This window comes from Megalopta genalis, chromosome 1 (assembly GCF_051020955.1).
Source record: "Megalopta genalis isolate 19385.01 chromosome 1, iyMegGena1_principal, whole genome shotgun sequence".
In the NCBI taxonomy this organism is placed as follows: Eukaryota; Metazoa; Arthropoda; class Insecta; order Hymenoptera; family Halictidae; genus Megalopta; species Megalopta genalis.
The window spans coordinates 27855943-27883536 of record NC_135013.1 but is presented as its reverse complement, the minus strand read 5'-3'; the positions used below and the strand labels follow the sequence as shown (position 1 = coordinate 27883536).

Below are 27594 nucleotides of genomic sequence, written 5' to 3'. Positions count from 1 at the left end.
ATACATACGGGAAGCTACCCAATAGTCATAAAATCACGAAAAAATACAATACCGCAATATTCTTTAAATTAAAATGATAAATCTCTACGGACTATAATATCGTAAGTGACTTTTAAATAAGATCGAAGTAAATTTTTCTTCTCGATGATGCCAGATTTAATGCAACGAAATCATCGATACTATACTAATTGAAACTACTAATTGAAACAGATGATAATCCAATAAAATCTGACAACTTAACTGCACGAAGAACTTCACTGATGTAAACACAATATTCAAATGACTTCTGCAGCTTTTTTCGACGGTTTTTACGTGCCACTGAAATGTGCGTATTAATGGCGCGTCTCCAGTATGAAACATGCCGCAAAGGCAAAGGCGATTGGATCGTAAATAGCGTCGCGACCGATCGAAAAGGCACTTAATCCATACCATGAATCTCTTAACTAGGTATCCGGAATGTTCTTCGCAATTGCATACGAAATTTAGGTTGCGGGATGACGCAAACGATTTCTGCAGCTGTCGGACAGCGAGGCGCAGTATCACGGTCGGATCTAAGAATTCCAGGTGAAACCGGTTTCCTGTCACGGGAAATAACTCATCCCGGAGTCGGACACGGGTTTTTCATAGCGCGGTGAAATCAGCTATCCCGGGAACAATTTGCTACCGAGTGACAATCGTTCTTTCTTGAAAGCCCGGCGCGCCGTCGTCCCGCGGCGTCGACGTCGTAAATAATTCGCCGGGTTCCCCGGCTCGCGGTACCGTTTCGCCGCCGATTCGTTTTTCCGGCCGGTTAGCCCGCGATTCGATTGAAAACCGGCCTCGTCCTTAACTCCTTTTTATACACCGGCATCAACGGAATTATTAATAGCCCGATCGATCGCGCACCATGAGCAGCGGGAAAGCTTCCACGTGGAAGCTGACGCGGAACGCTGCATCCCGTCGTTGCAGCCGAGCGCGACGCATTAGGTCGTTTCATAAATTTCCATCGGTTTTTAAACTGGCGCGCGGATGAATTTTTAATAAATGTGTTTACGTTCACGGGGAAACGAAGGGTTCGACGGTGGCGTATAACCCGTGCGGCTCTGTACGGGAAAATAAACCGAGGAAAAAGTTTTGATTAGCTTAGCAAGTTTTTTCCCCGATCTTTTTCGCGGACCGTAGATCATTCCTGTTCGAGAAAAACGACGAAGGCGATGATGATCGAACGCTTAGGCATTTAAGGTGATCACCGATTTATAAAATGTTACACGAGATTGATTTCGACGATTTTACACGAACGATAATTCTGCTGTATTTTCGTCCTCCTTTAGTCGATTAGATCAAAGCTTTTTTTCTCTCTTCCTGGTTTTCATAAAGCTTGTCAATGCGTTACTGTAATTACGGGTTTTGTTTGGAGCAACCTTTTGCATCAGTTTTTCCATTATCCTAGTCTTTATATAGAATTTTATGTACACGAGAGTTCGCACAAAAATCTACTGCCTTTTTAGTGGCAACGTGCCATTTAACACCTTACGGTTCACTGACAGTAACGTTGGAAGCATCGGTAACGTTGGAAATTGATTACGTTACAATACGAATATAACGCACACGCTCGTACTTTTACTACACAATTTACTGGTACCATTTTTTATTTGTATTAAATAAATATTTCAAGGTTTATTACGTAATCTGGAAACGTCGATAGCGAAGTTATCTACAAAATGCGTTTTTTAAATTTTCGTTATAAGCTCATTGTCAGATAAAATAGTTTAAAAACGAAAGCTTTTTTATATCTTTCGTCATTCCAAGTTAACAGCAAAATTGAGAAAAGTCATTGTCTAGTAGACTGCACCTCCTATCATTTAGAAAATAATTCATGTCATTTAGATAAATTTTAAAAAAGTATACCGTTTTAACCACTTGCAGTATTTCTTTCGCTGCTACTTCGATTAGCTATTCTTCGTCCTCAATAATCATGCTGATAGAATCAGACAATTTTTGTTTATGCTACGTCTTCATTTACTTTGCTCACTTAATTTCGTTTCGATTCCGAGGAAATGATATTCGTATGTAACAGATCACGCGTAAAAAATCGTCGCGAGTCGGACTCGTTGTTACAGCGCGAAGGTTTAAAACGCGTCCGCGCATCAATTTGTCCCGGTCTGTACGTATTTGACGAATGAACAAGTATCTTGTATTTCACTCGGAAATGCCGATAGCGTGCGTGTCGTGTCTCATAATCGCAGCCTTGTGTGTCGCACGCTCTTGTCCCTCGCGTTTCCACGAGAGGGGAGGGACACGGGAGGCGATTCACGCGGAAGAATGCACCCACCGAACGGATCGCGATATCGATCGTTGCACGGAGATCCCATGACCTTCCTGCGTGGGCTAAAAATCCCACAGCCTATTTGCGTCGGCCGTTATAGGCTGTGCATCGATCCTATTCTTGGCGGCGCGGTGCGGCAACTGGGCGAGGCGAGGTGAGGCGAAGCGAGCCGGCAGATCGCATCGCACCGCACCGCATCGCGAGCACAGTCCAATCAACCGCCGGTCGACTGGTCACAAAGCTGTTCTCTTTCTGTTGCGAAGGAGAGATAGTTCACCGGCGCCTCGGTGTGTTGGTGGCGAGGCGACGGAAGCCCAGCAAGGTGTGGTGGCCGCGGCACGTTCCTGCACGATGTAAACAGGCCAGCCAGGTCGAGCTCCAGTGCACCCGATACCGTTCACGAAGACGGCCGCGCGCGCGTTTTCCACGATCGTTTCCAGTTTTTGCAACGCGACGCCGACTTTCTTCTGTGCCGGTTCGTCCACGCGATCTCGCCGATCACAGCGAGCACGCCTGGCCCCCGCCGATCGATCCGGATCCGCGCGAGATCGCGAATAGTTGCCTCCTCGATACTGGAGCATCCTCCGGTCGCCTCCGGCTTTTTCGGAGTTCCGCCATGGGACCGCGTTCTGCGGATTGAGTATTAGGTTGGTGCATGTGTCATTCTGGTGCAGTCGCCGATCCCGTAACCGCCGAGGACCCTGCGTCGCGTGCTTCCCGCGGGAGACCGCGATTCCAGCTCCTGCGCGATCGTGCCCCACGTGCCAGTAATTGGTGCATCGGAGCTCCTTAATGACGGGGCTGATATTTTCCAGTTTCCCGAAGAAAATCAGTAGCTCGTCGATCGGCTCCAGTCTGTCGGCCAGACGATTTTTGAAGCGCGAGCATGATCTAGCGGACGCGTTCGCTACCCAGGTCGCACTCATGTTTCGCGTAAAGAAAGTCAAGCTGATCTTGTGCATGTGGCTGTTCGAGATTATAACGCACAACGCGATATTCTGCGAATTTCTAACCGTTCTGCGACAGTATTCCGTTTCGTACTTTGTAAGAGGGTATCTTGCGTTTAATAAAAACGTGTCGACGTGCGAACGTGTCGACGCGAGCATTCGTTGAGCCTGCGCGAGCCGATCTTTTCTTGTTCGAGCACCGTATGTACGGTGTGGATAGAGTTTCGAAACGCGATTTGTGTTGGAAAGAATGATGGAAGCTTTCGGGAAATAAAGTTTTTTTTTTATAAAAAAAGCGGTCGTACGATATAATTGTGACGGAAGCGAAAGTAAAACTTGAGAAGTACTCGGTACTTGAAAATACTTTCGGTCTAAAGAGCACTCGTCGCGGAACATTTTTATTAGAACAGTCTCGTGGAAATCAGTTCATGCTTTTCATATTTCGAATAAAACACGCGTTACTTCTCGCTGCGATCGCGAACCCTCATCCGTACCGAGCGTCGATTTGACTTTCATCGCTTCGTTAGAATCTTCTTCCAAGCTTTCATTTTCGACGTGGAAATCAACATAGTTTCAATTTTGCAAATGGCCGTTATCAATTGTGCTAATTAAGGGAATGGTATGCTGTAGAAACGAGGGATGAATGAGGGTCGAAGTTGCAGAGAGCTCTAAGGGTAGCAAAATTTCGTACTTCCTACATAATCTAATAGAAAATCGTCTCGTCGATCAACTCTTCTCCGATTTCAAAATTCCAACTATTTTCCTGGAACTGCTGTTACAACCTAGTTATTATTAGACTGCGGATCTTCGTGCAAAATAAAAATTGTTCCTATCGCTTGTATAACGGAGTGAAATAAAAATGTGCATTTCCTTTTAATACTGTCGTTAAAGTGAAAGCAATAGCATTCATAAAATTTCCCTGTGTCTTACAATTACTCATTTTATTATTGAACTTTCTAAAATGATAAATATTCTATGAAATGAAATTCTTTGACTACGCTGTCCTTTAATTAAGCATTTTTATCATAAATGCATAAAATCCGCAGTCCAGTTATTCGCAAATCCAAATTGCCATCATATCAAATTATTCAGATATTATTAAATTATCAAAATATTAAAATATTATTAAATTATTAAATTACAACTATTAAATTATTAAACATTAAACCAAACGAAATCCATCATACAAACGACCAGACCCATAGAGTCATCCCGATCCAAACTCGAGAATCGCCGGTTCCCAGGCGACCTTGCACGCGTCAATTTTCGGGTTGCAATATCGCCCTCGAAACTGGAGCCTCCAATTTAAAAAAAAAAAGAAAAAAATAGCCCTTGCCCCGTATATTCGAGCCGTTCGCAAGCCAGCAGAGTCTCGGCGGTGAACCGCACGCAACAATGAATCTCACCGGCACCGACCTAATAGTTCCCAGAAACGGAGGGTGTAGCGCGGCCCTCTCGTCGTTGTGTCGCCCGACGATAGGATAGTGTGCGGCTAGGTGTTCACAGCGACAACCAGTGGTTTTCTGTCGTTCCGCGGTAATCGTCGTAAAGGCGTGGCAGGGTACCGTCGCCGTCAGCATTTTTCAAGAATCGCGTAGCCGGGAAATCGATTAAACGGACGTAACAGCGGCGGGCGACCGACTCCGGCCTCTGGCCAGCCGTGATTACGATTGCCAGACGGAGTCCGGGGCTATCGTTGGCAGCGGCGGGACACGTTGGATTAGCCATAGATACGCCGTAGATCGATGGAAGCCTCGCAGCTGACTGTCCGTGTGCAGCGTCACGCGATACGGTTCAAGTGCATCGCCGGTGAAAAGCAAACGGCCCGTTCCGCTTTTCCGCCGAACTCGCCGAGGTTTTCCGCGCCGAGGATTCGCGGAGCGGAGCGCCGAGGCAGCTAAACGACGCCCGGAGAACGCGGCGGAGCCGAGGCAGCGATCGCGGGCAGGTTGATTAATCATTGATCGCCGGCGAAGACGGACACCTGTGGGCAAACGGTGATTAAAGAAACATCGGTAGGCTCGCATAAATACTGGCGGCGGTCGCGCCCACCTAACAGGGTGTGTCTTTCACGTGCCGGCCAGTCGTTAACCACCGCTCGAGCGTGGTCGGGGTGAGACGACGATCCGCGGCCAAGAGGGATCGATCGGCCGCGGTGATCGCCTCCGTTCCGGCTCGAGGTCCCGGCTGATCGTCGCTGTTGCGACACGTTTCTTCGAACCCGCTTCGCTCCCAATGCACAGACAATAGCCGTCGATAGCTACCGACGAGGTCTACGGAACCGGTTTCCCGGCGCGGGACGCAGCGGCCAGGACCGTTTTCGACAACCACCCTCGTCGCAGCCTCGACCAGGGTCCGTCGCGAGGACTCTCGAGCGAGGAGGAGTATCGCAGGATTAGATCCTCGATCCAAGATCGATCGACCTTCGCAGTTCTTCGTCCTCCCGGAACTTATCTTCGAGCTAGAAACGCGCCAGTTTCGAGCCGGCCCGGGCGCCTCGACTCGCGGCGAGATCGCCTCGATGGAAATCCGAGGCGGACCCCGCTCGGTCGCCTCGTGAATATTCAGGCCGCGGGACCGCCGCTGATTGGACAAAAGCAGGACTTCCGTATCGAATGTGCCGCGGGATCGCGAAACGATGCGGCAACGCTTAATGCGGAACGGCTCGCCGCGGATTTAATATTCCGCGTGACATCGACCGGAATCCGATCGCGCGACCATCCACGCCCGGCGGCTGCTAACCTCGAGGACGACCCAGTTGCCGAGGACACCGGATTCACCTCGGCCATCCTGCGAGGACGCGGCTCCATGCAGATTTAACTCGGCTCGTTCTCCTGTTGCTTCGCCGGGACATCGCATCGCGCCCTGAAATGAGCCTGCTGCGATTCGGCCCCTTCAAGGACGGTACGTCGACCCTTGATTATGCGATTCCGTTGCTGTTCGCGGATCCGCGTCTCCATTTCGGAGCGAGGACGCCGCGACGCGCGCGGAACATTGCGATCGTTTATTTAGATGTTTCGTTGAACATTAATCGAGGCGGATATTTATCGAGGGACGCGAGTTGATGTAGGAATTATTATACGGCCGGGATCTTTGTATTTTATTAGACGGTCGGGAAACGGTTCTACGGCTCGAAATTAATTCAGGCGGATATTTATTGCTGGATGCGAATTAATGTATAATTTATTTAACGCGCCGGTACAAGCGGGAAGTAATTCTGCGCTTAGATGTACGACTTCAAATTAATTAAGATGGATAGTTATCGAGTGATGCGAATTAGTTTGTAAATTGTACGGGCTAATACAATCAGGAGATGATTCTACGTTTAATGGTACGAAATTAATTCAGATGGATATTTATTACTGCGAAATTTTTTATTTATTGTTAATGCATAAACTGTACCGTAAGGTGCAGGTAGAGGGTGTTTCTTCTCTGAAAAATAAGACGATAACGTGGTATCGAATATGTTCGTCTGAACCTTCGTTTTCGAGAAGAATGAACGAGAATTCATGTGCGATGTACAGTAATGTCTCTTTAATTGACGCTCGGATTGTCCAGAAGAATGGACAATTTAGGGAGAGGAGGTACGATTATTCGATCCTTGCGGTTCATATTTACAGTCACGAATTGTCAACAACTATAAAAACGAGCTGCAAGGCTCGAATAATCGCGTCTCCTCTTCCCAATCTGTTCATTTTTGTGCATACAGTAATGTCTCCCTAACTGACGCTCAGGTTGTGCACAAAAATGGACAATTTTGGAAGAGACACGATTATTCGTGCATTGCGTATCGTTATTATAATTGTTGACAATTCAGGCTCGAATAATCGTATCTCTTCTTCCCAAATTGTCCATCTCTGTGGGCAATCTAGGCGTCAATTAGAGAGACATTACTGTAATCTGAGCGTCAGTATGGGAGACATTACTGTAATTCGTGCAACGAGACAGGTCGGTTAGTACGATCAATTCCACGGTGATTACAATGTGCACACGAACATCGAGTTTTCCGACTGCTGAAAGTCGGTCCCAAACTCTACATTTAACAGCCAGCAGCTGCGGTCGCCGGCATCGATTTTGCTTAGAGGATGCGAATATCCTGCAGCCGTTTCGTTTACATCTACTAACTCGTCTTGTTCGACGGACTGTAATGTCGGTTCACAGGAAGTGAAACCGGTTGGTCATGATCAGAAATGCCAGTTGATTTCTATTCAGCGGCACGCGTATTCGCCGAATTTTCGAACGTATCGCCCTCATGCGTATTTTCACAATCCGATCGAAATTTGCCCAACCCTCTAAAACGGGACTTACACAATCGCGCACAATTCGTTTAATTTGTCGATGCATTTTGATGACATTTTTAGCATATCTATCGCCGCATTCGAACGCGAGTGTCGTCCGTGTTTTTTTCAAATCGTCTACTAGAATATATACTGATTGCAAAAATGGCGAGAAGACAGTACGCTGAAACGACGCAATTAATGTTACCAGTACATACTACAGTGGCACAGTGTCCATGTAGTCACGCTAGTCCTGAATACTAATCGTCGCCGCCCAGCATTCGTATTCAGGAACATTGTTCTGTGTAATCCGAGGTTGTAAAATTCAAATAACCTGTTTTATCATGCTAAATATTGGCTCGGGTTCTTCGTGCGATCTTCGAGAAAGATCAATGATAGACCGTACGGTATCGTAAATATTGTGTCAAGGGGACGTGCAACAATAAAAATAGAGCTTTTCGAGAAAGAGAATTCAGAAAACAATTCTCGCGTATGGAAATTGTCTAATAAACGAATTGCAAATTAGTTCTCCGGTACACGAGTTCCAGAAAATTGAGGCGAAGTTCTACAGGGTGTCCCAAAAACGTCTCGCAATCCGAAAGTGGCGAGTTCTTCAGGTCATTTGAAGCAACTTTTTCCTTTACAAAAATTTTCTCCGAGGCACCATTAACGAGTTATTAACGAAAAACAGTGACCAATGAGAGGCGAGCTCAGCTGGCGCGAGGCGACCGAGCCAATGAGCGGAACTGAGCTTCGTGCGCTGGTTGGCTGGGCCGTCTCGCGCCAGCCGTACTCGATTCTTATTGGTCACTGTTTTTCGTTAATAACTCGTTAACGGTGCCTCGGAGACAATTTTTGTAAAGGAAGAAGCTGCTTCAAATGATCCGAGGATCCCGCCATTTCCGGATTGCGAGACATTTTTGGGACACCCTGTAGAACGAAGTTCTCTCCGCAGTCTCGAATCGTCGATCGAACGAGTCTGCCGTGAAAGCATTTTACTGGAATCGGAATGAATTTCGTGAACGAGCACACTCGAACGAATAGGTTTCGCGTGTCAGACAATATTCCACGCTCATCAAAGCGTAGAAAACGCACGAGAGGGCCGAGGAGAGTGACTTTATTTGTGGGTGGAACGTCTCTCGTGTATCGATTTGGCAGCGACCTACGTCAAGCATTTGGGTCATCGATTCGGCCGAAGGGAAAGGCAGAGTAACAACACGACTGTAACCTTCAAAAATCCATGGAACGTGGGACAGCGCGCCGAAGAATCCTACGACGGAACTTGTTATTCCCGTGAACTGTCCGCGATCAGCATTCGCGGGACAACTGTCGGCGAGTACGTTGACAATAAAAAATAGAAGGGCCGCGGCGAAACGAGCGAGCAGTTTTAATAGTTCATAAAACTTCTCGATGCAACTTCTTCGAACGTTGCTCGGACGAAACTTTTCATTCCTACGTTTTCTTAGGCTACGCGCACCTGCCTTGTTCTGTTTCGTTTGCTTCTTCTTCTTCTTCTTTCGTGATGTCGCAAGTGCTTGTCTTCGCCAACGCAACTGCCCGTTGGATGCCACGGTATGCAATCCGCTCGAGCGACCGAGCGTTAGTGTTATTTTGTTCGGAAGTCACTTCTTCGTGTTTCGATGAACCGTTTTGTCCGTATGCCAATATTCTGGGCCATCGATACTCTGCGAATACAGTGGCCAACAAAAGTGTTCGTACACCTTCTAAAACGCAATAATAGCTTCTTTGAAACTGGGCCGAGTGACTTGAATTTTTTTAGATGAGAGCGAGACTGGTCTGGTAGAGGATGACCAAAATGCTTGTTTTAAATTTTGCTATTACTTGGGAAAACAAAATAAAAGCTCTCTTTTCTTAATTTTTTTATCGGAGCCTATAACGGAAATTTAAAAAATGCCTCTCGTGGATCTCGATAACTTGTGTGCATGATGAAAATTTTATCGAAATCGGTTCACGTTGTTACGAGTTACAATAAATTGAATATGGCAAAAATTGCAATTTTATCACGATTTTGACCAAAAACTGGTAGAAATTTGCAGTTTTTTAAATCTTTCAACGCCTGTAGCTTGATTCTGGGTTAATCGATCTACGAAAGACAATTTTTAAGTTTTTGTTATAGGCTCGGATAAAAAAGTTACAAAGCTAGAGCTTTTTATATATATTTTTCTTTTTATCATCTCAAGAAACAACAAAATTAAAAAAAGGCATTTCAGTCATCGTCTAGCAGACTAGTCCCTCTATCACCTAAAAAAAATTCAAGTCGTTTGGTTGAGTTTTAAAAACAGTTATTACGTTCTAGAAGGTGTACGAACACTTTTGTAGGCCACTGTACGTCGGAATTTTTAGATGTGCTCGCACGGCGAGATGAAACAGCGGATTATGTTGCAAGATCACTGTGTAGTAATATCTACTAACGTTTTAAACATTCTAAAAGCGACAGTTGTTATACGTTGGTGAACTATGCATGGCCAACGTCGGTTGATAATTGAATTTTCCAGACTTGCAAATATCGAATATGTTTGTTGCAGCTCGCAAATATTTTGCATGAACTTTTATTAAAAATTGCGGCAGGAATTCATACGAATAAAGCAAGAACGGGGTGGTAAATATTAAATGGTTTATTTTATTTTGCATGCAACCGTAAACATCGAGCATTTCATCCGATATGGGAAAAGATTTTAAAATAACATTTTATTCGCAGTATGCCAAAAATAGAGACGGATCTCATGTTTAAATATTTTTGTTCCGCCCCGTTGGATTGTGATTTCGTATACCCGACGAGGAGTATTATCTGAAACCAAATGTTATGGTTGCCCGATCTTGAATACCGTTTGCATCGTGAATTTCCGAGTTCTCACACACACGCGCACGCGCACACACATATGCCAAGAAATATAACAATATACATTCTCGACTACAAGATCATTTTACTCACTTCACGGATTATTGAAGTATAGATATAAACGTTGTCTAAAGCATCTAACTTATCTAGTTGTAGACTTGTAATCTTATCTGTCAAGTTATCTAACTTAACATTTCAAATAAATAAATATTTCTCGTTCTATGCATCATCAATATGCTTTGTTACAAAACAGGTACCAAAAGCGAGTCAATTTTAACACTGGATTTACGAATCCCGTCAAAATGGCGAGTCACTAATATAATATAATTAATAATAATATATATAATATAATTATATATATTATTATTATTATTATAATATATAATATAATTATAATATATTATTATTATAATAATATATAATATAATTATAATATATTATTATTATAATAATATATAATATAATTAATAATAATATAATCGTATCGATTATTTATATCGTAAAGATACATTTACGAGTTATTTATTCAATTTATACGTTACTTCCAGCAAATGTTGCAATAACGCTCGTTAAAAATCAGAATAAATACCTTATTGTTACTTTCATAAACTGATATAAAACAGCTGTTTCTTGTGTGCTCCGTAAATCTAGTTTTAAACTAATAAAATATAATATCGGAGTGTCCGTGAAATAGCGTAGTCCATGAATGCGTGCCGCATGAAATAGCATTTAACCCGGACGGTATGCATCCTCCGTCCGAGCGAGTATAGAAAACATTTTCCCTCGAAATTTTCCGCGGCTCTGCCAATGTCACACCTAATCCACGACGATATAAAACCCATTGAAACACGCTCGTTGGAGCCGGTGGCTCGAAAGTCTACTCGAAGCCGACGAGGCGTGCGGGAACAGAGATAGATCGTTGTCGGGGCGGCTCCAGCGCCGCGACGCCTCATTGTTACGTAACCGTCGTCGTGACGCTCCATGGAAAATCGTAGTCATCCGGCGTCACTCTCGTTTTCCTTTTCAGTCGTGCCGTGTCGGGCCGGGCCGGGCCGGGCCGTGGCCGGGCCGAGGCTCGACTGGCGCATTCAGAACGGAAGTACTTCTCACCTAGCCGGGGTGGTATTGCGGTCCCGATGCGCGTGGTCTCGGATAAAGGAAAAATACTCGTCGAATGACGACGGAGCGAGCGAGCGAGCGAGCGAGCGGACGCGCACTTCTCGGCGTCGTGACGCCAAGAACGCCGCGAGGGCCTCGAAATGTTTGTCCTCTAAAGTGCCTCTTCCGCGCGGCAGGCAAATATAAAGCGGAACGGGCCGGTATTGCCGCGCGCATTCGCCGCGGAAGTTTGCTTTTGCTCGCGAACTTTCGGCGCCCCGACGCCCAGAAAATCGCGCGACCCGGGCACCCGCGGTTCCCGCCGACGTAATAGGGATTCGGTGTAATCCTTTAAAATGTTTGGGACACTCGGCTCCCGCCGGGATTCCGCAGCTGATCGCGGCAAATCCGCGCGATCCTCCGTTGCTTCGATGATTTCGTGTCACTGGGGAATTTCGGGACTCGGATGATCGGCCGCAACTTTCGCGCTGCTTCGATGAAACTGATCGAGGACACGTACGTTTCGACGCAACTTGTCGAAGATACTCGGTCGATGCAATGTTTAAATAACAAGAACAGTTTATTAATAGAAACAAGTCTCCGCAACGCTGCAACTTCTCTTCGACAACGGCCACGTGTGACTTCACTTCGTCACGGCTCTGCTCCGGCTCAGAGAGCTCTGACTTTTTTGTTCCAATCTTCCACACCTGTCAAATCTTCTCTCTTATTCCTTCTTCCTCTTTACTGCATTTTCTTAACACTCGCTCTTTCTCTCTTTCTTTCCCTCTCGCTTTTTCTCTCTCTTTTACGTACGCTCTATCTCACTTTACTCATTCTCATACTCATTCTCTCGTTCTCTCTCTCTCTCTTTTTCTCTCTCTTTACTCTCTTTTTTCTCGCTCTCTCTCTCTCTTTCTCTCTCTTTTACTCTCTTTCTTTCTCGCGCTCTCTCTCTTTCTCTCTCTTTTACTCTCTTTCTTTCTCGCGCTCTCTCTCTTTCTCTCTCTTTCTTTCTCGCGCTCTCTCTCTTTCTCTCTCTTTTACTCTTTTTCTCTCTCGCTCTTTTACTCTCTCTCTCTCTCTCTCTCTCTCTCTCTCTCTCGCTTTTCCCCTCTCTTACATACACTCTATCTCACTCGCTGTCTCCCTCATACTCATACTCATTCTCTCTCTTTCTCCCTTTCTCTCTCTTTCTCCCTATCTCTCTCTCTCTCTCTCTCCTCTCTCTCACTTACTCACTCGCGCCCCATCTTTCAGCTACGCGGTACTTCGAGGAACCTAAACAGTAAGCTCGGGTTACTCGAAGCCGTCCACGCATTCCCAAACACTCTGCAGGCATCCGTTCCATTCATTCGGTAATTTATGACACTCGCTCTTAATCATTCCGCCTTTTATTTCCGGAACAGCCCTAGAGTAATGAGGCAAGAACGTAATTCCTAATAGAAATTATAAAATAAGCATGAATCGCATGTTTATCTACATATATTTGAGTCACATCTATGTTTAAGAGGAAACACTAGCTTATTTGAGAATTTTACAAATGAAACACAATTTCACTCGTGTAGTAATAAATATAACTGTTTATTGCACTCGCCTCGTTCACACACTTACCTAACCTCGTCTTATATCCAATTTTGTTTTTACACGGCGGAAACGTTCCAAACAAGGCCGTGCAAAAAGAGTACATTGCGTACATACACAGAAAAATAGCTCTGTCCTAAATATAACTCTAGAAGATTATGGTTGAGAGAAATAATTGTTCTCGAAATTTAAATCAAATAACTTCGTGCTACAGAATTGAGTGTATATGGAATGCTGGATTGCAGTATCAAAAAAAATCTGGATCAAGTATCAAAGAAACATCCTCTTAAAAACAGTCCGAACAACCGTAGTTTTTTTGGGAAGTTGGAACAGTCGGTTCAATAGTTGCAAAATGAATGTTTAAAACCTTGTAATTGGATTGCTTCCCGATAGATTTAGATCGTCCGACCCAATTCCGAGAAAAATGACTGCTCGTCCGAATTTAGAATTTATCGCTGTCGAAGTAATCAAGCAGTCGTCCGAGGCCAAGATAATCCAACAGTTTGGGAGAAGGTTTACCGAACCAGGAATATTGATCGGTAGAAATTCGCGTCGACACCATCCTCTTCGACTTCGCTTCCAGCGAACGCTGTCTCCGAGAAGTTTTCCCAACCTCGTTATATTTTACCTGCGAGAGGTAAGTTCGGGCGAGGTCACGTTCGCTTTCCGGATTCTGCGGGCATTCTCCCTTCATCGTGAAACTTTCGTCTTGCTGCCAACATCCGTGGAGCCATGTGTCACTCATATTGAACGACGAACGAACGTTATCGGGGTGCAAGTAGCGGAAAAAACGGCGAGGAGAAATCGGGATGGGGTGATCGGGGGGGATGGGGCGTGTTCGTATTGGATCCTGATGGAAAAGTTGCTGGTTTTTGCAGGATGCGGGAAGTCGGCGACGTTCGGCTTCCCTCGTGCGGAAATTCCGTTATTGAATTTCACTTTTCGCCGTAAAAAATGACGTGTCCTAGGTTCGATCCTTTAAAACGTGCCCAGGTTTGGTCGGACGAATTACGTCGGACTGCGATGTCTCTATTCTACGGATGAGTACGTATAATAATTTTTTCTAGAAATGTGTTTGGAGGTCGGAATTGAAATTGGCAGATCTGAGAATACTAAGTCGCGATTTTTCGGGCCTCGCGGCTCGTTTTTAATAGAAATTCGGGGCAATCGGAAAATATGCAACGGCCAGCATATTGGTGTACATTAGTATGAATACATAGTAATGCTAGAATAAAAATGGTGGCTTAAATATTTTATTTCCAATTTTTTGCCACGATTATGAGGCAATTTGGAGGCCACGTGACGCGATTCGAAGGCAATTCGGAGGCCACGTGACACGATTCGAAGGCAATTCGGAGGCCATGTGACACGATTTTAAGACAATTCTTCCGTCGAAACTTAGCGTCGACGTAGCAATAAATCACATAGGCGTAGGACTAGCACAGGGAAATTCACAGCAATCAAAAATTTGTCATTTCCGAGAGAAATTACTATACCATTGTAGGTGTAATCATTTGGGTATAGTTCGTTGCGTACGATAATCCATTTTATTTACAAACATTGCTGTCATCCGAAACTGAAAACGAAACGGTAGCTACTTACAAAGATTTTCATTTCAACAAAAGAATTATATAACTTTGATAATCAATCTTCTAGTAATAAGAAATCCGATCGTAAAAACTGCGAAAAGACTAGAAAATAGACAATGACAATTACAAAGAATCGTACGTATTTTCATTTCAACAAAAGAATTATATAACTTCGACGATCAATTTTCGAGCAATAAAAAGTTTAATTGCACAAATTGCGCAAACAATCTCTTCGAAATTAATAAATACGCCCGACTGATTCAGACAAACAATGTTCTAAATATGCTGAAATTGACGGAAAATGGTGTCTAACTGGTTACGTTGACCTAAAAAGATCCTAATCCCAGAAACAGAGGAAAATTAACCCAGTTGAGCCCGCCGGTCTGCGCTTAGAGTAATTAGAAGGTGCCGGGTGGTTTCTCAATGGCCTTCACGAGCCATTGATCTTGCTCGGCGATAGCAACCGGCAGTACCACCGAAATGCCACAAAATCTCTCACCCTGCATACCCGTGTACATCGATTTTTCGTGTGTCGAGGCGAAGCTTGAACCGCAGGGATCTGGTTCGTCAAGGACGGAGTCGTCTGTCGTTGACACTGGCCGTCGAGAACAAGGTTACATAATCAAATGTCCCCTATATGGCACGACCGATCGCGATATTACGTCCGCCCTCTTTGCGAGAAAGTAGTTAAGCTGCGATCGATCGTGGCCCTGCATCCACGTCTTTCTTCTTAAACGTTCGCTGTGTTCCCCTTAATGGTTTTCGTTCTTTTACTCGTTCTGCTTGCTTGCTGTGTGCTGTTTACACTGTTCAACAAACTTTGGCGGACTCGAGAAAATATTAATGAAAATATTAATCGACCAACCGCGGATCTTCGAGCGAAATAAAAATTAAACCATGTACCGTTTCTTAATAAACTTATGTCAATGAATGAACTGCGGATTTTTGGGATTTTTGGGATTTTTGGGCAAAATAAAAATTTGCTAGGAACAGTTTCCACTATTCAATTAACTTTGGCAGACTCGAGAAAATATTAATGAAAATATTAATCGACCAACCGCGGATCTTCGAGCGAAATAAAAATTAAACCATGTACCGTTTCTTAATAAACTTATGTCAATGAATGAACTGCGGATTTTTGGGATTTTTGGGCAAAATAAAAATTTGCTAGGAATAGTTTCCACTATCCAATTAACTTTGGCAGACTCGAGGGAACATTAATGAAAATATTAATCGATGAACCAACCGCGAACTTCGAGCGAAATAAAAATTTACCATGCACCGTTTCTTAATAAAGCTTATGTCAATGAACGAACTGCTGATTTTTGGGCAAAATAAAAATTTGTTAGAACAGTTTCCACTATTCAATTAACTTCGGCAGACTCGAGGGAACATTAATGAAAATATTTATCGATGAACCAACCGCGTATCGTTATTTCAAATAAAAATTGTCCGCAACGATTACAAAGGCAAAAGAGTCACGCGCAAGTATGTTTAATCCTTTAATAGTCTCAATAAGTTAAAAGGAAGTCTCGTTTCAAACAGTGTCGACTTGATACCCTCATAAATGCCTAAACCCCGAGGTCTAGTTATCAGTTTAGTTTAAACGGCTTCGATCGAGTCTGCGAGCGGCTTCAGATTCATTGCAGCAATAATAAACAAGAATTTCCCGGTACCGAAGAATCGACGCAACGTTAATGGAATATGATCTCGTTTCGAATTCGCCGGGGATGTTAAGGTGTAGCGCTGTTTGATCTAAGCGCCTACTGTTGCGATTGGGTCTGTTTTATCAAGTCTGTAGAGAGTTCGAATAACCTTGCGAATAAAACGGCGAGGTTCGATAAAAGGAGCGAAGTCGTAAAGAACCAGGAGTGCTCCTTCGTAAGTTCCGCAGCTATAGATAATAAAATAAACCTGAATGGAGCGGCGGGATTGCTCGCGACAGCCGTAAACCTCGAACTTTGTATATTTCGCCTCGAATCAATCAGCGCGGGCTCAGCGATTTTATAGAGTTCCGGCGAAGATGCTCGAATGCCTCGATCACCGGGGATTTTTACACGATCGAAAAGTCCCCGGTGAAAGAAAAAAAAGAGCAAATTGTGACAGAAGGATCGCCGCAATTTTCGGCGGCGCGGAAGCTCCCGTTATTGAAATAGTTTCGCGGACGATATTATAGCGTGCGCGGAAACTAGTTTCGTTCTCGCCAAAGGTAAATAGCACCGCCGAGTCCGAAGAACGGCCATTCCGGACCCCGGGTTCATAATGGCCGACCGGAAAACTTCGTTTGCAGAATGAATTCTGCAACGGGCTATTAAATAGAATTCCCGCCCGCTGGAAATTGCGCTCGCCTAATCCCCCCTCCCTCCCCCTTGTAATTTCCCGTAAAACTGTTCGGCCGAACTCTTCCTGTTGCGCGGGAATTCGGTTCGAAAATTGATCCGAAAAATATGGAACCTCCGGACCACGAAGCGGTCGCAACATCCGACCGAGTCTACAACAATTAAACCGGAAAGAGTAATGTTATGGCCGCTGCTAGGTAATGGAAACAAACACTTGCTGTGCATATGTATTTACAACGAAACCCATGCGGATACGAGCAAACAGCATCTGTCTCTAAATTCGCGCCGGCACGTGTTCTAAACTTTCCACTTAGTAACAAGCCGGACAATTTGTTACGGAAGATACACGTGTTGTTCATACTTCATCGTCCATTTACGCGCGTTCATTTGCAGAACTGAGAGAAATGTCTGAGAAACCGCGCGTGAAGATTCAGCGGTTTCGAGGGCCAGATAATTTGGTAAATAAACGATTCGCGGTTGAAATCGTATTAAACGGTACTGTCTGTGTTTCTGGAGGTTGGGTTATTTGAATCTGTTAACCCTTTGCACTCGAAGCCATTTTAATTGAAAAAATAATATAACTTTACTGGCTCATAGTATTTCCATTTTATATGACAAAGCGCATTTTATGCATATGAAATCGAGTTGTGTTAAGTCGAGCACGTTAACCCTTTGCACTCGAAGCTATTTTAACTGAAAAAATAATATAACTTTTCTGGCTCATAGTATTTCCATTTTATATGACAAAGCACATTTTATGCATATGAAATCGAGTTGTGTTAAGTCGAGCACGTTAACCCTTTGCACTCGAAGCTATTTTAACTGAAAAAATAATATAACTTTTCTGGCTCATAGTATTTCCATTTTATATGACAAAGCGCATTTTATGCATATGAAATCGAGTTATGTTAAGTCGTGCATGTTAACCCTTTGCACTCGAAGCTATTTTAACTGAAAAAATAATATAACTTTTCTGGCTCATAGTATTTCCATTTTATATGACAAAGCGCATTTTATGCACATAAAATTGAATCCTGTGATTCATGCAACGATTACACTATTCACAATATTTTTTAAATTTAAGCTTTGATGATATTAAAATTATTTTGGAACGTGACATAAGATTTTTAGCGATGCCTCGGAGTCACCACTCGAGTGCAAAGGGTTAAGTACGCGTTTAATCAACGTAGTTGGTCGTTCTTTATCAAAGAGTGTTAAGCCGGAACGGTCAAAAGTAATTAATTCAGCAGACATTTTGATGTAATAAATTAGAACGACACTCGGTACGGAAATACATCCCGAGTCGATGATTTTAAACCATAAACAGCTTCGCACCTTCTAGAAGACGTTCCCCAACGGCCCCGAAGGTGCCCGGAGAAGGCTGATCTAAACTTGGCGCCTCGTACAATGCGAATGCAAACGATACAACTTGAGAGTGAAATAAACCGGTCGTTGATCGTGTCGGCTTAGTGAAGAAAGATGTCAAAGAGAAACCGTCGAGGTGCTGTTGCCCATAATTAACCGCTAGAAAGCGACGACTCTTTACGCTCGATTTGACAGCGATCGACGCTTTCGAGCGACTCCGCTAGGCCCGGAGAGGCTGTTCAAAGTCGGCAGCCGGTGTACCAATAACGATCGGCAACGAACGAGTGCCGGCGATGATAAATTTCACGGGTCTCGGCGGCGTAGTCGCGATTACATGCTCTGTTTTGCATCGCGGCGAGACCGGTTGAAATTTTCGAAGTTAGGCGAATCTCGGCGCGCCGGGGATTTGTTAACCGGGAAGAATGGTTGCGGGTCTCGTGCGAGCCTCCTCGTTATTAAATGTTAAAGTTTCGTACGCCGTAACCGTTCATTATGTCTCTAAGAGGATACGCGCGGTATCGACCCTGCTCATTCTTGTGTGCTCGCCGCCCTTCACCCGTGAAACCGCGCCTCGGCTTCTATCCTCCCCCTCCCACCCTGCGGGAAATTGTTAATTAGAGGACATTTATTCTGGTAATTCCGATGGTTCTTTGTTCAGCGACTCGATAGAGTTCCCTTTCCCCGGTGCGGCGACGAGCTTTTTCTGCGACCAGGCGAAATGGATACCGAATTGCTGCTGCTGGTTCTCGTGATCGCATAAAAAACGTGCTTTGTCCATTTATTCGATGCCAATTTGTTGGCTCGTGTTGTATGGAATCAACGGACTTGATTCGGGTCGTCGCACTCGCGAAATCAAATGTAACTTGAGTAATTAACCCTTTGCACTCGATTGGTAACTCTGAGGCACCACTAAAAAATTGTTATATCACGTTCCAAGATGATTTTTATATTATCGAAGTTTAGATTTTAAACATTACTGAAAGTGTAACCGTTGCATGAACCGCGAGACTCAATTTCGTACGCGTAAAATGCGCTTCGTCTTGTAAAATGAAAGTGCCATAAGTCAGAAAAATGATTTTAGATTTATTGACTATAGAGCTCGCTAAATAATTTTGATATAACCCTTTTACTAGAGACAACGAGATATCGTTGATGGCTAAGCTTGAGAAAGTATTGTTTTCTTAGCAGTTTTAAGAATTTGAATTTTCTAACTGCCAGGTTTCACAAAGTTTGTATAATTTCTTACCGAAACTTTGGCAAACTACATTAATATTTTTCGCTCAGTTACACACAATTCTTCTATGAACAAAATTACAGTGCGAATATAAAGATTTTACGTTTCTTATTGTCCCAAAAAATGACAATTTTTCCACATATCTAAAATATGTGTTCGTTATTCATTAAATTTGAAAGAAATGTTTCCATTGCAATCGTACGCATCGCGACGAAGAAAATTTGAAAGACGTTTGAATATCGACTGTTTATGTAAGCCGACGGTCTAAAGTGATTTAATTGCCGTTGGCTGATGTGATAAATCATACGATGGAGATACAACAAAATGGATTAATTGGAGATCAAGGAGAAATCGTCTCCAGGGAAAGAATCGTCGTAAACAAAACGATAAGAACTTTGTTCCTCGGCAATTAAAGATCGGTCCTATTAATACGTTCCGTACTAATTAAATTCGCGTCGTTCAGGATGAAACGTTTCCACTCGTCAGCTGTTAACTCATTGTAATTCAATACGATCGTACACACGGTTTCTTCGACCGATCGCATCGCGCGGTCTTCTCTGAAAAAAAAAACAGAAAGAAAAAGAAGAAAAAGGAATCGTTCGGGCGCGAATGAGAACTTCCTCTTCGCGAGATCGTTATCTTGAAAGCTCAATGTCGAGTCCTCGGCGTAGCTGCCGATGACTGTCCTGTCAATGAATGTTTCCGCGATGATTTGCACTTTGCCCGCGGTAACGATCGCGTGGACGTGTTTTATTAGAACATGCTATCCGACGATGAGATAGCTGTTCCCACGAGGTCGTCGAATAATTGCAGTTCAGAATGAAGAAGTTCCTCCCGACTGTGCAGCAGTCGATGACTTTGTCCCAAGATATCACAAAAGAGAGGATTAAACCTTCGGATACCAGTTGATTTCTCCTTCGACTATCAATCGTCTTCCACACGATGCTGAAAGAAAACGTCGATCGAAACGAATTATAAATTCAGATCGCCAATGGAAATATCAAATCGATTCAATCGGTGACGTGAAAAGTGCGAGAACGTTGTAAAATACTTCGGCATAGTTCGTCGATCGTGACTATGCTGCAGAAACTAGCTAATTAAGCTGCACATCTGATCTTTATGCATTTATTGCAGATTTTTAAAATGCAAGAAAATGAGTAAATCAGCTTGATTCGATAGAATTTTAATTTCCTCTTTCCGGCCGGTGTCTTTTATTTAACGAAGCAGATTTTCTTTTTAATTCCAGTTTTCGTAAAATGACGTATTAGAAGCTAAAAGTTGCCTGTATCAATTTCAAGAGATATAAATTCGATGAAAGTATCCTTCGTCTTTTAATAATTGTAAGTAAAGTGAGTAGGTAATATTGCAAGTAAATTCTTCCGACCCCGCAACAGTTCTCTGTTCGATTTATACATTTTTGTCACAAATGCAGAAAATCCGCAGTGCATTGATTACGATACCATCGACAAAAGAAGCATCATCGATGTTTGCAAAACGAGCGAGCCGATGCGTTAGTTGGCCGAGATCAGTTAGCTCGTAGAATAATAAACATTCGAAATCCGCGGGACACCCGTCGGTCCCGCGTGCACGGGTGCAGCCGTGTCTGACCATGCAGAAGGTTACGAGTGCATAACGATCGTGGAATGCGGCACAAGAAGCGCGACAGCGTGTTATGTGGCAACCGGTTTGAAATATCTCGCGTCTCGCAACAACTCTCTAGGCCGGCCTGAAATAAAGAAACCACGAATTCCGTTTGCATGTCAATGAAACGCAGCGGTTCCCGCGGACGGCCGACAAGACGGATCGGGTCGTTACAAGAAAATATCGGACCCCGATACCCGTCACGACCCGGCTTAATAAAAGGAAATGCGAGCGTAACGAGTTCCACGCGGGTATTGCGTCGCCGACAGACGTTTTGCACACAACACAGTTGTCCGTGTCGAACTTTCGAATCGCATTTCCCCGAGCCGTTCCCACTAATTTTACTAGCGATGCTGCGGGATGTCGCGCACTCGCGAATCCACGTGGGAAAATGGCTGCGAAGCACGGGAGATCCACTCGAAACTCCATCGAAATTTCCTCACGTTGTAATCAGACTGGATCTATGCGAATTCGTGGCATTTATGATAAAATACAAGAGGTCTGCATCGACAAAAATTAATTCTGCCATTGTTTATTAGAGAAAAGTCTGCAAAAATAATTCACGTAAATCAGAAATTGCGTAGAATTTCGCTGTCTGGTCACCATGATTTTTCGTAACATAGTATAGTATCCAAGTAATAATTTGTGAATGACACAATAGAAATAAAAAAAAACGATAGTTCATAGATCGTGGATTTCGTAAACTAAAAATTAAATAATTCGAAAGTACTGTTGCATTGCTTTCTACTGAAAGAATTGAGAAAAGAAGACAGCAAATTTGTCCAAAATTTCTGCTCGAATTTCTATGATTCCTCGTACACTGTTCTCCACGTGTTAGTTCGCGAGCGAATGGAAACCACGCCGATTTCTTCGAGCAAAACAGCTGACGTCCCGGACACGTCATTCCGAAACAAACGTTATCGCGCGGAGACTATTGTTTCGTTTTCGCCGTCCCATTACCGACCACCATTTTCATTCTCCCTGCGAAGTGAATCGGTCCGCTTCAATTTTTGAACAAGATAGCCCATTGTGCGTGGCGAGACAATGGCGACCACGCGGGCCCATTAAAAGCCCGTGAAAATTTTCGCCGCAATAAAACCTGATCGAAGCCGTACGCACTTTCCGAGCTGCATGCGGAATTCGAAAAAACGTCGGATCGCCCGAGGGACGCGTTATCCTGGAGATCTCCGCTCCGCAGGAGTACTTCCTGATCCGGATGATGAAACTTTAATTCGCCTTTTGGTCTTCCGCTCGACGGGCCCCTGGGGAGCCGCGGCGAAGTGTCGCGGAGTCGGCTGGGTCCTCGGATCGTTCGTTAGTCAAGAGACAGTCGTGAAAAAGCGGAAGATAATGAGATTCAAGGTGGCCGGGGTCGGGCCGGGTCGGGCCCGCGATATCGTCGTCACCGTGGAGACTCCTAGGAGCCGCTGCTCGGAGTAATTTATTCCATTACGTTAATCCGAGGAGACTGGCACTTACATTTATGAAGTCGTCGAGCTGCGACGATATTGTGCGACCGGATGTTAGAATACCCTTTATCCGTTACTAATGTCCGCCGAGCCTTTTTCACCCCCGCCCCCGCGTGCCCGTGATTATATTGCGGCCCGCTTTGTATCGGGATTACCAGTCCGCCGGTAATACCGCGACAATAAAGGGATTAAACTTTCCCCACCAACGACTCCCTCGGCCGCCCTTCTTGTCCGCGGCGCGCGTAACGAGAAAAGAAATTCAATTTTCAGGCAACGACTTTATTAAATGCGCGAAGGAGAGCGCGCGCGCGCCAGCCTCTAGATTGTTTCCGCGCGGCAATTAAAGAAAGAAACAAACGAGACGGCGCGACGGGTCGTTCGAAACAATATGTTTCCGTTCGGAAGCCTCTTCTCGAGCCAATGTACGATTTCATACGTGTAATTAGGGGATGATGCCAAACAACCGTCGCTCAGAGTTTAACCAGACGTAACGCGATTTAATACAATGTTACTTTATGGCCTAGCCACCGTGTAATTGACCGTAAATTATTCACGCAGCCGCGAGTAATTATATGTTACAGAATTCTTCTTTCGAGTCGACCGCGCGAACGGTTTCCCTGTAATTTCGATTATAATATCGTAAAATCCAATTATGTACCCGTTCGCAACAGGGAATCGGCAGTAATTGTTTACGCGCTGCTAACAGGCCCCGCATGAAATTTCCATTTGTCGCAATCGAACCACTCCGCGCGAGGCCATGTTCGACCATGCGTGCCATTGTTCGACGTTTTAACCGCGCTTATCGGAAATCTTTGATGTCGGAGGACCGTTTCTTCGCCGCGCGTGGAAGCCTGATGGCACGTTTCTGTATTTCACCGGCTCGAGTGAGACATTCTTCATTTTTGATACCGATGTACAGGGTTCCCCGGAAAAAATCGTCCGATTTCAAAAATTTATATTTTAAAAAATTACACACAGAAAATTATAGTTCAAACACGAATATAACGGGAAAACGTGTGAGTTTTTGTTTACAAGCGTTCAATATGACTTCCTTTCGTTACACGTACGACATCATTGCGATATGAAAGTTCTTGCCAAACACGGTGTAATGTATCTCTGGCAATTGTTTGTACAGCATCACAAATGCGTTTTTTCAGTTCATTTGCACTTGTAGGTAAAGGTGGTACAAAGACAAGATCCTTCACAAATCCCCAAAGGAAGAGGTCGCATGGGGTTAGGTCGGGTGATCTCGGAGGCCAACTGTGTAGAACCATATTATCGGATGATCTGCGACCAATCTAACCGTTTGGTAGTTCCGTGTTAAGAAAATTCCGAACCTCCAAGTGTGCCAATGGGGTAAAAAGTAAAACTCGCACGTTTTCCCGTTATATTCGTGTTTGAATTATAATTTTCTGTGTGTAATTTTTTAAAATATAAATTTTTGAAATCGGATGATTCTTTCCGGGGAACCCTGTATTGTCGGAGCGTTCCCCGAGGGAAATGCGGTTACTTTCACCGGCGGACGTCGGGCACGGCGAAGGACGGGTACGCGCGTTAATAAGGAAAGCAATCTCTTCATTGCATCGTCCGTCATCCCCCCCTCTCCTCCCCGGCCGCCACTAATTTCCTGCCATTATCGCGTCGAACGATGTCTTAGCCGCTCCGGTTGGTCAACGCAATGATTCGCAGCTTCGGTATCGCACGATACCGCGACAGCCATGCTCTGCTCGCCTTCAAGCTGACCCTTATCGCTTCGAGAATTTTACAGAGCGATTTGTTGCCAACTCCGGACGAATTAGAAAATAATACGATTAAATTAAATATTTTATTTAATAAACGCGATAATCGTAACATTGCGAAATTAGAAAATGGAACGCTGGCTAAAGCTTAAAAAATTGTCGCTTCGAGCGACAAGGGTTAGTCGTTGATTCTGCCTTCGACGCGCGATGCAACTCTGTAAAATCTGTAAAAATCTGTAATAAACTGTTACGCAGTTTTCTATTAACGCGGTGGACGGTTGCGTTCGCCGGCCTCGAAAATTTGTGCGAAACGTGTCTCGAACGTGTTTCAACTTTGTACAATAACTACGAGCAACTTGGAAGTCACGTGTTCATATTTTTCATTCGAATGTTCGTTGTTCATTCATTTATTCATGTATATATACGTGCTAGGAGTCCTTTGTTACAAAGGATTAAAGGATAATAGTTAAGCAACAAGCAATGCTTGTACGTATAATAATACAAAAGGTACATAATTAGCTGAAAGTGAAAATAAAACAAAGGAACATTAAACATTAAGTCAAGGAAAGATTAAAGAACATTAACATTAATTAACAATGAGTTTCAAACTATGTTTGAAATTGTATTGTTATGTATAAAATCCTGCAGATGTTGAAATTAAGAAATCGGTACACTTTATGAATGTAAATGTACTTGAAAATGTGTGAAAATGTTGCTTATTAAGCATTTCCATTTAGAGAATTAAATAACGTACAATTATTGGTGTAAATTACAAGAGTGCAGTTTAAATGGAGAATTACAAATATACATTCGTAGTGATGACGGTCGCGTCATCTCGTCTGAAACTTGTCGCTTTCGAGGTAAAGCGGTGTTCGGTCGCGTTCAACGGAGTGATGGGTGACCGCGCGCGTGGGTTACTTTCTTGCACACGCTCGCGTGCCTCTATTCTCTGCATTCACGAGCGAATTTTTCATAGTTCCTCTTCCTATCTATAGAGCTAATAAATCTCTTCTTTCACATATATATATTATCCTTTGTAAAACACTATACCGCTCCTTCTACACAAAAGATTCAGTGGTCCATGCAAAGGAAAAATGATTGCGACCATTCCACCCGGAGTTCCCAAACAAAATGGAACGTTCGGACTAAGAATGTCCAACAGCACATATTTTTTTGTCTCATCGTTTATGCACGTAAACGTTCGATCGGCTTTTAAAAATGCAAAAAATGAAATTACAGTTGGTATTCAGAGATTTGTGATACAGAGTCTTGCTTAACTATCAAAAGTTTATATTAACACTTAGATTGACGTTTTTACTTGAATTTTTATTAATATATTATTGACACTTCATTAATATTTTATCAGTGCTAGACACGTAGATAAATAACTTTGTAAAATTTTATGAAAAACAGTGTTGATTTAATAAAACTGCAACGCTTTAAAACACATACGTACATGTTTATTTAATTCTCCTAAAAATGCCCGGAAACCGAGGAAAGCAGAGAAAAAACAACCGGTCTGTTGAGCGTTAAAATATACTTAAATTCTTTGTTTTCTCAATTCTCTAAAAAAATGAATTTGCACAATTTCTAAAGTAAACGATCCAAATAATTAAGTTCCACAATTTGCTGATTTGTTATCAGTAAATTGTAGAACCTTCTGTAAAATACAAATTTTCTGTATTAATTGCAGGAGATAGGAATCGAATACAAGTTCCTTTCATCTTTCAATAGCTTAAATAAAATGTAAAGAAAATATGAGGAGAATTTAGAGATGATTTAAAGAAAATCTAAATAAAATTTAAAGGAAATGTGAGGAAAATTTAAAGAAGATTTAAAGAAAATCTAAATAAAATTTGAATCAAACAGAAGAGAATATTATGGTTTTCCTAAATTCTTTTGACATTTCTACTGTTCCATATTTCGCTTAATTGTTGCAATAAACGCGTGAAATTCCCCGTCTAATGATTAGAACCGCGTCGGACACGCATCGGAACGAGGAAAATCACGAAATCCCACGCAGGAATTTAGGAGGAAATGATTTCCTCGCAGCGGAGAGTCACAGGTTCGGCAGTTTCCGGCTGCTCGTCGCAGCTAGATTGGATTTGGGCACAGCCGTAAAAGCACGGGAAAACGTAAATTGAAACAACAGGCCGCCGGTGCCGGTGGACGACTCGCGGTTCACCACCGCGCCGCGGCGATGCACCGTCACTTCGCCTTAATTACACCGTCCCCGCCACTTAATTGGAAATTGTCCCGTAATTCGGGTCGGCGAAGACACTGCTCGCTCCTTATTGCAATTAATAATACAGTTAAGTGGGCGGCGTTCGCTTGGCACGAGTGCTTCCTGGAATCGGTCACAACATACCGGATAATTATAGACCGTACGCGCGAACCGAGCCGGTTCGGTCACATTCGAATATCTCCATTCGAATAAATCACGTGATCCCGCCTCGGATCGGCTGGCGCACGCTTCTATAGAGAACCATGGAAAGCACATATGTAGTCTCTATGGCCCTCTAAAGCCATGTATGCTTGCCTTTGGACCATAAACCAGCGAAATCACGAATGCGCAGAGACCCGTCGTTGTTGCGCAGACTGTAAATGCTAGATTAAATTTCAATGAAATTTTCAGCACACATACACGTGTTACCGAGATCTACAGTTCGCGGAACTTGTCGGAATGACGAGTTTCAGATTTTTTTTCATTTACGAGAAACTTAGCCGGTGCATTTTGTTTCTCGGGACAAACATCGTAATGGAAATCGTTAAATGTCTGAATTTAGTATATCTTTGTTACGTTTATAAAAAGAAATAAAGGTAAAAAGCATTTTCAAAGTATTTTAGTCTCTGTAACATTTAAAAAAGAAGTTCAAGTCATTTAATCCGATTTTAATAGACATGGCTCAAAAATTGCCTCGTTCTCTTAGGGATTCTAATATAATATATAATTATAATAATTATATTATATTATATATAATATATAATATAATATATATAATAGATAATTATAATATAATATATAATATAATCTATTTTCTCTCTAGGGTATTTTCTAATTGGTATATTATCTAACAAATAATTGTGGCCTGAACTTTTGTAAAAATTTTATTTTAGGTTTTATCAGAGGTCGATGCTCGCAGCAAGAGA

At 43.4% G+C, this 27594-nt stretch overlaps 1 protein-coding gene across 3 annotated transcripts in view; it reads left to right on the top strand.

The window, feature by feature from the left end:
• The window catches only part of LOC117220960 (phosphatase and actin regulator 2), a 494597-nt gene that overhangs the window by 34513 nt on the left and 432490 nt on the right, over positions 1 to 27594 (top strand). The window contains exon 1 of one of the 3 annotated variants that reach the window (XM_033471540.2): positions 5213 to 6156. The exons of the other annotated variants lie outside the window; for them this stretch is intronic. Coding sequence (XP_033327431.2) covers positions 6123 to 6156 — 34 coding nt within the window. The 5' untranslated portion in view covers positions 5213 to 6122. Of the gene's footprint in view, positions 1 to 5212; positions 6157 to 27594 lie in introns of those variants that run through there. 3 annotated transcript variants of the gene reach the window in all.